General features: G+C 35.8%; 1 protein-coding gene and 1 pseudogene across 1 annotated transcript in view; one reads left to right on the top strand and one right to left on the bottom strand.

Annotated features, from left to right (window-relative positions):
* Positions 1 to 5,541, top strand: part of MRPL1 (mitochondrial ribosomal protein L1) — a 92,276-nt gene extending 86,735 nt beyond the window's left edge. The window contains exons 8-9 of the mRNA XM_010384576.2: positions 2,536 to 2,617; positions 5,245 to 5,541. Coding sequence (XP_010382878.1) covers positions 2,536 to 2,617; positions 5,245 to 5,360 — 198 coding nt within the window. The 3' untranslated portion in view covers positions 5,361 to 5,541. The remainder of the gene's footprint in view (positions 1 to 2,535; positions 2,618 to 5,244) is intronic.
* Positions 5,542 to 11,502: 5,961 nt separating this feature from the next.
* LOC104679099 lies at positions 11,503 to 12,999 on the bottom strand (annotated as a pseudogene).
* Between the last annotated feature and the right edge of the window lie 1,821 nt (positions 13,000 to 14,820).

Below are 14,820 nucleotides of genomic sequence, written 5' to 3'. Positions count from 1 at the left end.
TTTTGCCCTGAGATGAATTATGACATATGCATCTCAATGGGACAAAAAAAAAAGGGTTAAGAACCACTGATTTTTAGTTTTATCATAATGATAAGAAAGTTATTGAATAAAATGGTTAGGAATTACGCAAAAAGGGGGAAATCTGAGAGTTAAAACAGAGATAGAGACATAAAGTTCACCTGTGTCTACTGAGCCACTGCCCTGACATCTTTTGTAGAAGTCTTCTGTCTGCTTAGGGAATGGTTTCTGACATTATAAGCAATGCTAAGCAGAAAGTAAAGTGGTCTTTTTTTTTTTGAAAACATGTATGCTCCAGAATAAGGAATAACTGTTTTGTCTTGCAGTGGATAATCACTTTAGTTAAACATATATAGTATTGTGACTGTTATATATTCAGATACACACATATGCACACGTACAAATATGGTGCTTAACATAGTCCTATATCCCCTTCAAGATCAACCCCATCCCTGTTTGTTTTTCCCTTGCTGTACCAAGTCATATACTGTGCTATTGTTAATATAATAGATAATATTCTCTCCTCGAAATAGTCAGCCTGTCTCCTTAAGACCACAAAATGTTATCACATGGGAAAGCACTATTGGAGTGCAGACTAACTGAGAAGTAGACAGAAAACCTTGTAAGTTTGCTTTTCTGAGTTCTCTTTAGATCATTGTCACCCCAAATTAATTTCCTTTGCAAGTTTTGATAAAACTCATCCACACTTATATTTTGTTTTTGTACACAGCTGTCTTGTCATTAGCCAATTAAATAATCACAGTAATGCCTATGAGATATGTAACATTTCCATAATTTTGCACAATATCTAAAATAAAAAGTATAGCTATACATATATTTTAAAATTCAGTAGAGGGCACAGTACCATATATTAAAGATGGTAAAATTTGAATAAAAGTATAAACTATGTTTTAAAACATTTTTGTGGTTTTTTTAAACTTAAATTGATAAAATCATCGAAGGCATCCTAATAATGAAAGTTGCAGGGGACATAATTGTTTTATATTTTTGAAACATATATTGTGCAGAATTAAGAGGGGAATTGAAGGCAGGGACACATGCTGATGCCTTTAGCCTTTTCTTTTTTATTTTTCATCATAAAAGATATAAGGTACCTTCTCCGCCAGTGAGCTACCTGCTTCAATGCAAATTAAAGTCTTTATGGTGTATGGACTTAATAAGGTGAACTAAGCATTGCTTTTTTTTCCTCTCAGAACTTCTACTTAAGGATTGGCATAAAGTGAGAATTCCTCCAGTATTGTCCAACCTTTCTCACTTAGGATTTGGTACTGCATCATGCCCAATTGGGTGTTGAATAAATGCTGTTGATGATGATAAAATAATTTTTTTAGGATGAATTCTCTTTATGTTTATGTGGGGCACAGTTCTCACAGTGCTCTCAGAGTCTTTGGAAAACAGAAATCTTGTTTGAACTTCAACTGTTGTACTGTATAAATTTTGCCTGTTAAGCTACTATAATTTTATATGAATCTTCTTTTTTTTTTGAGACAGAGTTTCACTCTCGTCACCCAGGCTGGAGTGCAATGACGCGATCTCAGCTGACTGCAACGTCTGCCTCTTGGGATCAAGCGATTCTCCTGCCTCAGCCTCCCGAGTAGCTGGGTTTACAGGCATCTGCTACCACACCTGACTAATTTTGTATTTTTAGTAGAGACAAGGTTTCACTGTGTTGGCCAGGCAGGTCTCAAACTCCTGACCTCAGGTGATCCGCCTGCCTTGGCCTCTCAAAGTGCTGGGATTACAGGCGTGAGCCACCGTGCCCAGCCATGGATTTTTTTAAAAATTGGTTTATTTGGCACAGTGCAAAATCCTGTAAACATTTGAATGTAATATAATGGATTTTAACTGGAATATTTAGGAAGAGTAAGAGTCACTGAATTTGAATAAAAAACACAAAGACTTTTCAAGGGTGTAATTTGAGTTTAGGAGTTTTATGAATAGGACTCATTGACTGTATATTTACTTACTGCTAAATGACAAGATAATTGTTATTGCATAGAGTGTTTGAAAAATTAGAATGTTAGCACAACATCCTGAAATTGTCTCTGTGTAGATATGTATTGTCTGAATGCATGTGGCAAGCAGTTTTATTTTGGACTCATGAAAACATTAATTTCTAAACATTTTCTTAGTTTCCTTTAAATCAACAAACTTCGTGAGAAAATATCACTGTTTCCTTGCAGGGTGGGTGTAGGAAATGATGTATTCTGCTCCAAGATATGCTTTGGGGAAATTACTTGGAAGTCAAGGACTCTCAAGTAGAAAAACTTCAACTTCAATTTGTTATAACATGTTCTATAAATCTATTAAATCTTGACATGTGAAGACATGTAAATGTGGCATTCGAAACAAAGAGCTGTAGAGGTTTTCCCCTTTCACAGTAGGGTCACTTACTAGATAATTTGCATTGATTGAATATTTGAAAAATAGTCTAGAATAATTGTATTATCTTCATGCTTTCTCATCATTAATGTTATATATATTACTTTCTTTCAGTTGGATATGTCAAGTGACCAGATAGCTGCCAATCTGCAAGCAGTTATTAATGAAGTTTGTAGGCACAGACCACTGAATTTTGGTAAGTGGTTTGCTGAGGGCAGACTTCCCTATGACCCTGTGATACTTTAAAATGTAAAATATGAAGAAAAAAGTCAAGTTAACATGCAAGTATAATAGCAAAATGTAAAATATTAAATAAAAAATCAAGTTAACATGCAAGTATTATATTTCCAGGTATTAGATAAATAAATTTGATTCTCCAAAGGATTTCTCTAGCAGTAATGAGGAATGCATCCTGAAACCTTTGTAGATTCCCACATTATTACTACTAATAAATGTAGCAAAGTTTGAAAGAAAACTGTAACTGATTGCTTTAAACTTACAGTGATGTTAGGGACTAAAATTATTTCTAAAATGACATTTTGAAGCCAGATCATTAACTTTGTCATTGGCACTAGCAGTTGGTTTTCTTAATCTTATTTATTTATTACAGGAAAGAAAGAAGATCATTTTATTGTGTCATGAGAGTCATTTATAAATGAGGTGATTCATAGAGAATCACTCAACTCAGTTAAGATGCGGAAGCTGTGTAGTAAGCTAGAACACAGGTGTCCAGTTTCTTTATCATTGTGTTGTGTGCTGTTCAAATTCCTTCCTCAGACAAATTTCACTTGTGGATGGTTGAAGCCAAGCAAGGGTCCATTATACTCAATTGATTATTCATTTGTAGGCTTACCATGATAAGAATTTGTCAGGTTTACTTTTATAACTGAGTTTATAATTAAAACACACAATCTTAAGCTATTTTTCACCTTTTTTGGGAGTTAACGATACTAGTGAATAAATACCACCCTTGTTAATTCTCTTGTCCTAAATATGGCCATACTACTAAGTAATTGGATGTGTATGGATTCTTAGAGTCCACAGAGAACTTTGATTTCAGTACAGGATCCTCTGAGACCATAGTAGGAGTAGATGATGGATAGCAAATCCTCAAAATGTTGTTATTCTCTTTTTGCTATTTCATATGAAGCCCCTTAGCATGTTTAAATGTTGTGATTCTCATTTTGCAACTTTATTTTATTTTTTGAGACAGGGTCTCACTTTGTCGCCCATGCTGGAGTACAGTGGTTTGATGTCAGCTCACTGCAACCTCCGCCTCCCAGGTTCAAGCAATTCTCCTGCCTTAGCCTGCCAAGTAGCTGGGATTATAGGCGCCCACCACCATGTCAGCTAATTTTTGTATTTTTAGTAGAGATAGGGTTTCATCATGTTGGCCAGGCTGGTCTCAAACTCCTGACCTCAGGTGATCCACCCACCTTGGCCTCCCAAAGTGCTAGGATTTCAGGTGTGAGCCATGGTGGCTGGCTGTCTTTTTGCTATTTTAAATGAAGCCCCTTAACATTGTTCTTATGAAAAGCATTTTAGTTTTTAGGGAACTTTACTAATTGTGTGGTAACACAAAGGTAGCATCTGTGCTGATTGTTTTAAATAAATATTTATAGTATTTCCATCAAATGTAAATATCACCACCTGTTCCCTTTACTGTTGACTTTACAATACAATAAATTGTAGGTGATCATCTTCTGGAAGAGAGAAATGAGTTATTAGTGAGTATATGTAGTTTCAAGGATGAATCTCTAATATTCTAGAGTACAACTAGTTTGTCTTCTATTCTAGAAATGAAACTATCTTCCTCTTCTTATAATTCAAAATATTATACAGTAATACAAAAAGTTTAGTAATACAGTACTTTTTATGTGAAAATACGACATGAGTTCTATAAGTTTTCCTGTTGCATATTTGTACAGCAGGTCCTTGAATAATATCCTTTTGTCCAATGTTATTTCATTATAACATTCATAAGAAAAAAATAGATTCCTGGCCAGAGCCACTGTCTGTGTGGAGTTCGCATGTTCTCCTCATGTCTGCATGGGTTCTCTGGGTACTTCGGTTTTCTCCCACATCCCAAAGATGGGCATGTTAGGTTAATTGGTATGTCTACGTGGTCCTGGTGTGAATGAGTGTGGGGGGTGTGTACATGTGCCCTGCAATGAGATGCTGCTTATCTGGAGATCATTCCCACCTATGCTCTGACCTGCCGGGATAGGCTTTGGCCTCCCGCAACCCTGGACTGGAATAAGGGAGTTGGAAGATGAATGAATGAATGCAAACTATTGTAAAATAAAAATGTGCAAAGTATATGATAATCATACAAATGCAGGACAATAAATGATGTGGTATGAAAGCACTCAGGGAGCCAATCATATTTGTTAGTTTGTTTTTGAACTGCATGGTGGCAGAAGGCGCTTCTTACGGTTTTCATTTTGCAAACACTTAGTCTTTGATTTAAGTCACCACCACTATGACTCTTGTCACTCTGATTTACCAACAGTTGGGTAAATAATTATTGCTTTTATTAATCTTAACTGTATTTATAATTCAAATTTATTTCAGTGGTTAATATTAGAAGTGCTTGAGCTCTTTATTTAGAAGCTTGATGATATTTTTGTGACTAGAAATTTGTCTTTGAAACTTAACTCTTATTAATTAGCCTGTGGTACAATTGATTTCTCTATAAGTTGTTTTGCTTAAAGTTGCAGTTTCCAAGAACCGAGTGACAATATTTAGTGAGGGTTTACTGTGTTTGCTCATGAGGTGGCATTGTGATATAAAATCAAAGTCGATTCTCGTTTTTGTTTCCAGGTCCCTTTGTGATACGTGCTTTCCTTCGTAGTTCAACAAGTGAAGGTTTATTACTGAAGATTGATCCATTGTTGCCTAAAGAAGTAAAAAATGAAGAAAGTAAAAAAGACACCTAAATGTGTTGAATTGTGAAATTACTTTAAGTGGTTTAAGAAGCAATGGAGAAAATTATAAAACTGCATAATTTTTACATTTGATGTCTTGTTATTGATCATACTTGAAAGTGAACTTTAACACTGAAAAATCTTAGTCATTTCAAGAATAAGAAAATAAAATTTTCTCTTTGTCTGAACCTGCCTTTTAGACGCTGTGACATTTTCTTTTTTAGAATCCAGAGTCTACATACTGGTAATTATAGCAGCAGTTTCTAGCTTGATAACTTTCCCTTGGGAGTCATAACCATCTGAGGGTATGGTAACATCCTCAGTTCTCATAAAGCAGAAAATGGCAGAATCATGAGGTACATCACAAATATAACTATTTTCTTTAAAAAAAAAAAAAAAAGGAAAATATGCATTCCAAAGAATTCTGAGTACTATTTTTGATAGCATGAATATAGAAAATTGCTAAGTCACTAAAACGTGTATTGGGTAATCTCTTTTTAGGAATTGGTTTGTAATTATATATGTATATATAATATGTATATGTAATATATAGTTACATATTATGTAATTATGTAATATATGTAATATATTATATAATTATATATGATAATATATACATTTGTAATAATACCACATATTTTTATGATGCTTTGCAATCTACAAGACACTGTGTACAGTGTTTTCATATACATGACCTCATTTGCTCCTGAATTTCTCTGCTTAATAGTATAACAAGTGTTTGGTTAGTGTTTGTCGAATGAACATTCCCATGAAGTAGCTAGAACAACTTCATTCATGGATTAAAAATCAGGCCAAGAAGTAAAGCATCCTGCATCAGGTACCAGTTTGCAGACTGATATTAATCCTTAAGTGCTTACTGATATATGACAAAATGAAAAAAATAAGGATAATTTTGGCATGCAATTGCTAGCTGTCCTTTCATGGGAATGATTACTTGAAGTATCTTCCACCTTTTTAAGGGTTATTTGAATGAATTTTCTTTTATGAAATAATAGTGATGGTGAATTTGTTGGTGGGGTTTAAATACCTACTTTGTTTTTGTTTTGTTATTATTTTTTTCTCATTAATGAGTCTCATTTTATTTTAGTTTTGGTGTTGACTCACCAGCTCTAGCTTTTCAAGGTAAAATCTTTTTTGAAGAAGATCTGGGTAACACAGTTCTCACAATTACAAAATGTATTATTTTAAAACAATTAGATTTCTAATAACACAAATTATTTTGATTCATTTTGCATTGATCTACTTGGGAACCATAAATCTGCCTAGAGCACACAGAATCAGCACACTCAACTTGGCCAAGGAATAGACATGTTTCAAGATGAAATTCATCACTACCAATGAAGTATTTATTCTTGCCAAGGCTGTTCTGCTTAAATCTAATCAAGCTTATAGACCTACATCTCAGTTTACAGAAGATACAAGAGATGGAGGTACAAATCAACTGACCTCAAGTGGGAATAAGTAGGCCAATTCGGAATGTGGGATGTGATGCAGTTCAACCCTCCCAGCCTCATAGAAACAAGCAGAAGGAGAAACCATTAAAGAGAATTCAGACGTAACAATTAATGTGGGTTAGTGATTAGAGCATAGTTTGAAAACATCAGCTATACAAGACATTTGAGGGAAAATTGATTAATATCTACTTCGTAAAGAAAATTTTGACAGCTCCATATAGGTCTCCCAAATTCCTTTTGAAATGTTAGTGATCTGAGAATTCCAAATGACTGAATAGCCACAGTACCCCACTAAGCCTTTTTTTCCCCACAGGAAAATTAAAACTTAGAGTTTGCTTACCCAAAACAGCAATAACATTACTAGAAAACAATAATAGCAGTTACCTTTTATTGAGTGCTGCTATGGTTTGAATGTGTCCCTCAAAAAGTATGTGTTGGAAACTTAATCCCCAATGCAACAGTGTTGGGAGATGAGGCCTCATGGGAGGTACAAGTCGTGACAGCTCTGCCCTCATGAATGGATTAATGCTGAGTATAGTCATTGGAGATTCAGAAGAGAGGGAGGGTGGGAGGAGGATGGTGAGGGTTGAGAAATGAATAAGTACAGTGTACACTATTTGGGTGATGGTTACATTAAAAGGCCCAGGCCACCACTAAGCAATATATCCTGTAACACAACTATACTTGTACCTCTTAAATTTATACAAATTGTAAAAAGAATAATAATAATAAAACAGCTTCAGACTGCAAGGAACTCTTGGGCATACCTTGCATGCTTGCTTGCTCTCTCTTCCTCCCCGGCTTGCTTCCTCTTGCCCTTTCTTGCCCTTCTGCCTTTTGCCATGGTATGACCACAGCAAGAAGGTTATCACTAGAAGCAAGCCCCTTCATCATGGTCTTCCAGCCTGCAGACTGCAAGAAATTAATCTCTATGCTTTGTAAATTACCTTCTCAGGTATTCTGCTATAACAACACAAAACAGACTAACAAATGCGTACTACCTTCTTATGCTTTAGATGCATCCTCTCATTTCATACTCACAGCAATTCACTAAGCAGAGTGGTACTCCCATTTCACAGGTAAGGAAAATGAAACTTCTGTGAGGTCTCCTAAGTGGCAAACTTAAGATTTAAACCCAGATCTGTTTAATTTTAAAGGCCTTAGTCTCTTTTAGCCATTGGGCTATTTTACCTCTTTTTAAATATATATTCTAAGATCAACCATTTAATTCAGCAGCTTTAAAATTTTAAAATAATTTTAAATAATTTGAACAATTGCCTTCGATTTCTTGGTATTTCTAGTTAATGAATTATGGCAGGGCTGATGTGAAGAAAGTAGAAGTAGAAGAGTTAGAGTGGGATGAGGAAAGAATAACACAGGATGGAGAGGAAAAGATACCTACCTGTTTTCCACAGTTACTATCTTTTGAAAGCTTACAGACTAATCATTATTTGAAGATCTCAATTTACAAAGTAGAAGCTCTGCTATTTGTAGATTTTCTTTTAATTAATGGATAAACATAGTCGTTATTGAAAAAATTAAAAATACTGATTAGATATTTTGAAATTCATAATCTACTGAAGGATACCAGCATTAATATTTTAGTACTTTGTTGTCTTCAGTTGTGAGTGTGTATGTATCTGTGTGTGCACATGTTATAAAGTAAGCATTTCCTATATTTAAAATGCCATATGAGGCTGGGCGTGGTGGCTCACGCCTGTAATCCCAGCACTTTGGGAGGCCGAGGCGGGCGGATCACGAGGTCAGGAGATTGAGACCATCCTGGCTAACATGGTGAAACCCCATCTCTACTAAAAATACAAAAAATTAGCCGGACGTGGTGGTGGGTGCCTGTAGTCCCAGCTACTTGGGAGGCTGAGGCAGGAGAATGGGGTTGGTGTGAACCCGGGAGGCAGAGCTTGCGGTGAGTCGAGATCGTGCCACTGCACTCCAGTTTGGGCCACAGCGAGACTCCGTCTCAGACCAACAAACAAACAAAAAAGCCATATGAAAAGCATCATTTTAATGGTTGAACAGTATTCCATCCTGTTGATGTTTTATTTTATGGAATCATTCCTCAATTGTTGTACATTTAACTAACTCCAGGATCCCCTTCCCCCCATTATTTACAGTGCTTTGGAGAAATCATTGGAGTGTAATTTATTTTCTAAGTTTTAGAAGTGGCATTCCTGGGTCAAAAGGTCTGATGTGACTAAAAGGCCTTATTATGTCTTAGAAAGGTAACTTATTGAGCACAACAAACCAGAATAAGGAAATGTGATTCGAAAATTTGCTCTAGGCAGGAACATTCCAGGGTCTTATTAACTGGCCTATGAATAAATTACTCTCCACTCTTCCATTAGAGTGTTTTTCCTATTGGCTAACTAGAGCTTTGTTGAATGTATGCTTCTGGAAAAAGAGTAAAATTACACTATATTACTCAATTTAAATCTTTATTTTTTTTTCTTAGAGAACAGTAAATCAAATCTTTTTTTCGGCCGGGCGCGGTGGCTCAAGCCTGTAATCCCAGCACTTTGGGAGGCCGAGACGGGCGGATCACGAGGTCAGGAGATACAGACCATCCTGGCTAACACGGTGAAACCCCGTCTCTACTAAAAATACAAAAAAAAAAAAAAATTAGCTGGGCGAGGTGGCGGGCGCCTGTAGTCCCAGCTACTCCGGAGGCTGAGGCAGGAGAATGGCGTAAACCCGGGAGGCGGAGCTTGCAGTGAGCTGCGATCCGGCCACTGCACTCCAGTTTGGGCGACAAAGCGAGACTCCGTCTCAAAAAAAAAAAAAAAAAAAAAAATCTTTTTTTCTTCATTTTGTTTTTATTATAGCAAAATGAAGGGAAAAATTTTCCTTCATAAAATAAAGTTTATTTCTGTATGCTTAATTTACAACAAGCAGAAAATAAGCTGGGTCTTGATTTGATCCAAATATTGATGTTTTAAAAGCGGTACACAATATTTGTTAAAGAGAACTATAAAATGCCTTTTTAGAAGCTTCTGTAAGAAAAGTAGAAAAGTTTAGCCCTACAACTTTCCTCTCCGCTAGAACTGCAAACTACTGCTACAGTTTTAAATACACTTTTTGTTGTTTATATATCCAGGAAAGTCTTTAAAAAGTAAAGAAACATGCATATAAATGATTGCATAGCAGAACAGAACATGAACTGCAAACACTAAAGAAATGAAAGAAATAGTATCAGATATACAAAGGTCCTACAATCAACCCCTTAAGCACTTCCCACAAATAGTATTTAAAAACCATCGTTTTGTTCTCAGTCTAATGCTCTCCCAACAGAGCTATCTCAGCTTACTGCCATTGTTTTGTTCTCTACGGACAAAGCCTAGGTTACTAAAAACAATTTAAATAAGTAATCCTCTTAAAGGAATTGCTTCTACATAATTCTTACTTATATCTGTAAGCAAGCAATCTGAGATTTTAAAAGATACTAGCTTTTTGTCCAAAATGAGATTGGATATGTCAAGTCGCTTTTGTCCCCAAAACAATCTTTCAGAGAAATACTAGAAATTATAAATGGTAAAGGGTATTATTTCTTTATTTTTAGTCAAGTACTACACTGGTAGTCAAAAATTCAAAAGATGTGACTCTTTCTTAAAACTTACTAATCTTTTTTTCCAAAATCATTTTAAATTTCATGGCACCACAGAATCGCCTAGAATGAGCGTGCTGTTTTTGAACTTGCCTCACGTTAAATAAACTGAGGTGTGAAATGCAAGCCTCCTACATAAAGAAACAGGCAAATTTTGATGCAAATGTATAGGCCAAATGCTGTAAGCATCAACATTTCAGTTCTTTTACACTATACACCACACACACACGCGCACACACACACACACACACACACAGCCTACTTTGAAACAATTCACTTGCTTCTAAGGGCAGTAAGAAAACTAAGCAATATTATGGTCAACAGTACTCCTTAAATTTTAGAAAAACTACGTAAGAACATTCTTTTCCCCTTAAAATTGTTTCTACCATTATTGACCTCCACAAATTTTAAGGTGAGTTTTTCTGATGTTTTCTTGTTCCAAATCTATAGCAACCAGAAAAAAAGTAAAGGCTCCATGTTTCAGTCAAAAACTTAAATCTCCCTGAAAATACTACATGACTCAGTTGGCATTATTCCCCAAGACGGTGCAGTTAACAAAAGAACTAATCCACATTGTATCATAAACTATTATCAAGAGCCTAGACATCTTGATAAGACAGAAAGGTCCACTCTGAACCTAAATGTGTCTGAGCAATCAGTGTTGTACTGTGGCTACAACTTCACTTTTGTAACATTCTATCTTCTTTCTAAGTTAACAGTTCTATGAAATATGAATACGAAAGTTTATTTTTAGTAAGAATGTTGCAAATTATGGTCAACCAACATCTTTCACCAAATACTTCAAGCATAAAAATGAGAATCTTTACAAAAATATACAGAGACACAACAAATTGGTAGCTGCCCATATCATTAAACAAACTGGACTCTTAAGAGTGGCTTCTCAACAGCATGTCATTTTAATATAACCATTGCCTGGTACAGGGAAAACTAGCAAGTGTTTGTTAAACATCATTGCAACATTGTATTCCTGATAATTTAAGTCAACCAATCTATGAACAAATGAATGATATGTGCCTAAAAATGATCATAGTTTATACTATCAGCGGCCACTGGATTTAGGACTAATCCAAGATCTTGATCTAGATTTTGACCTAGACCTAGACTGTGACCTTGACTGGGATTTGGAGCAATGCGGTTCTTTTTTCCTTGATTCGTTTTTATGTCTTGAGTAAGACTTGTAATGTGTTTTGGAATCTCTTTTAGAGGTGCCTCTAATTTTGACATGCAATGCAGGCCTAGAACATGATTTAGCCTTCATTTCTTTCTTGGGCTGGGACTTGGACCTTGATCTTGAATTGGATTTAGATCTTGAAAAACAGCGATTTTGGTGTTGAACTCTGTCATTGTTGGAATGGCTTCTGCTACACCGTGGTCTTCCAGTCCATCCACCCTTTCTAGGACTATTAGATCTTCTATAGATGTAAACAAAAGTTCAACTTCTTGATCTTCTTTCATAACGTTGGCTTCTAGAATCATAGCATGAAGAACTGTACACACTCCTACCTTCCTTTGCTTTCATCTGATTTGGGGTCTTCCAATCCCCCTGTGCAAACTATTTCCATTTGACATCCACAAATCCACTTTCTGTCCAAATTAGGTAAAGCATCTTCAGCATCACAAACATCCTCCAGTTGAACACAAGCAACTCCTCTTGGACAGTGAGTGTAGAAATCAAGTGGAACATACACATCAACTATAGGATCATAATGACCAAATTCATGCCATAGATCTTTGAACCTGCTGTTATTGGCTCTATTCCTGATGAACAGAGGCACCTTGGGGGACGCAGGTAGCTGGATGTGACCGCTGTGTGAGTCTCAGCACCAGGCACCAGGGGATAATAAGGGGCTCAGCAAACTGTCCAGCCCCCAGCAGCTGATCCTCAGACACGCACAGCCAGAGGGCTCTACTACAGCTAAATTAATTCTTTTATGTAAAAGAGTAGGAATTTACTGGTTTTGTTGTAAATAATAGTGATTCTCAAACTTTAGCTTGTATCCAAATCACTTGAAGGCTTGCAAAACACAAATTACAGCCCCCCCACCCAGTACTCTGGGATGGACCTTGAACATTTGCATTTCTAACCAGGTGATGGTGATGATGATGATGATGATGATGCTTGTCTAGAGACCACACTTTGAGAACCACTGGTATCTATTAATAGTTCTTTTAACCCTGGCTGGATGTAAAAATCTCTGGCTTTGGTGCCAGCTTTATTTTAAAAATTTCACAAGTCATTCTGATGCACCAAAGTGGAGAATCACTGGTGTGTGCAATTAGCCAAGTTATCGAAGATATAAAATTTGCAATATAAGTCAATATTTTAAAAAGATAATGCACTGAACTTAAGAGCCAGGACTAGTTTATAACTTTCTGGACTATCCCTATGTGTAAACAATTTAAATTCTGGGTTCTTACCCTATGGGCAAACAACTCAAGTTCTGTGATCTTCTGTAAAACAAGAACATCATAGGATGATCATGAACGTACTTGCAAACCAAAATTTTATGATATATACCTTTTTAGCAGCAGGCATTTCACACTAAGAAATGATGTAATGTAACATTAATTAGCATTACTAATATAAAAACAAATAAAGATATAAAGTTGATGGTTTTATTTATACTGTTCGTTAACTAGATGCTTAAGATGGGGTGGGGGGACCTATTAAATAATGATTGTTGGTTTTAAAAAAATCTTGTTAATTTTTTACAGCAAGTAGTCAATAACAGTGTCCAGCAGGTGGCGATAATAGCCTTTCATACAACTTGAAAATAGTTGTGTACTTACTGGTCAATAATTGTTTTCTTACTTGCCTATACAAATAGAAAGCACAAAACACTTTATAGGCCACCTGGAGCTTTATTTCTGAGTAAGTTTTTTGTTTGTTTATTTTATTCTATTTTGGGAATATAACAGAGGTTGCTTTAGGTTTCTGTGATCATGCATATTTAGAGGTTTGTAAAAATTATTTTTTAAACTTTTATTATAGAATTTTTCAAATATGAAGAAAATACAATAATGAATACCCCCACCCAGCATCAGCAATGATCAATATTCTGCTATTGTTCCCATTTTACCTGTCCCTTCCATCTTCCCAGCCCCCAGCTTGTCATCATCCCTTCTACAGCACTTACGAGCAAATCCCACATATCACATCACTGAGCCTATAGAGCTTTAAAAATTGTCAAGCTATAATTACCAGATTTTAGGCGCATTATTTCAGAACCCATTGTTTTTGTGTTTTACTCTAGCAATTGAGTACCATTAGTTTTTGTTTGTTTGTTTTGTTTGGATTATATTTTTCACATAATAATGAACCAAACACCTACTACTAGTGCTTTGAGAACTGGAAGTAGGTGGCAGCATAATTAGCCACAAAAGGTTGTATGTGAATATGAATATTTTTAAAATAAAAAATTGATATCTTCAATTAAATTTTTTTTTTTTTTTTTTTTTTTTGAGACAAGGTCTCCCTGTCACCCAGGCTGGAGTGCAGTGGTGCAATCACAGCTCCCTGCAGCCTTGGCCTCCTGGGCTCAAGTGGTCCTCTCACCTCAGCCTTCTGAGTAGCTGGGACCACAGGTACATGCCATGGTTCTCACCATGCCTGGCCAACTGTTTTATTTTTTGTACAGATGGGGTCTCACTATGTTGCCTACGCTGGTCTCGAATTCCTAGGCTCAAGCAAACTGCCCACATCAACCTCCCAAAGTGCTGGAATTACAGGCACACATTCTGGTGCTTGGTTGAATTTTTATTTTTGAATAAAAATATACAATTAGAAATTTATTCTTATCAACAACAGAAGGTATATATGTATGTCTTTTTATCCAAGGTATCTAAAAGAACAAAGTTTTACTGTATGGTTTTTATCTAAAAAAATGGAAGCATATTAAATTTTGGCAAGTAGAGAAATGAACATAATTAAGAATTTAAAGAAAGAACTCAATGACCCATAATTCCTAAAACAACCACTTAACATTTTGTTATATTTCTTTTTTCTCTTTCCTGTGTGGAGGTCTCCCTCTTCCCTGAAATTGCATGCTTATGTTGGACATAGAGTAGAAGGGAGACATCCTGGCTCTGGAGGTTTTCCACATCTCTGACTCTTCAGTCACTTTCCATTGATAAAAAGCCAACCCCCCCCCCCCCAAAAAAAATTCAAAGTATTTGCTAAATGAATAAAAGTCCTAACACTTTCTATATCTCATTATGTGCTATCTAAATCTTTTTTTTTTTTTTTTTTTTTTTTTTTTTTTAGGGATAGGGTTTTACTCTGTTGCCTAGGCTGGAATGTGGTAGTATGATCACAGTTCACTGCAGCCTCGAACTCCTGGGCTCTAGCAATCATTCC

Source organism: Rhinopithecus roxellana, chromosome 2 (genome assembly GCF_007565055.1).
Source record: "Rhinopithecus roxellana isolate Shanxi Qingling chromosome 2, ASM756505v1, whole genome shotgun sequence".
NCBI lineage: Eukaryota > Metazoa > Chordata > Mammalia > Primates > Cercopithecidae > Rhinopithecus > Rhinopithecus roxellana.
This window is presented reverse-complemented; position numbering and strand designations above follow the sequence as displayed.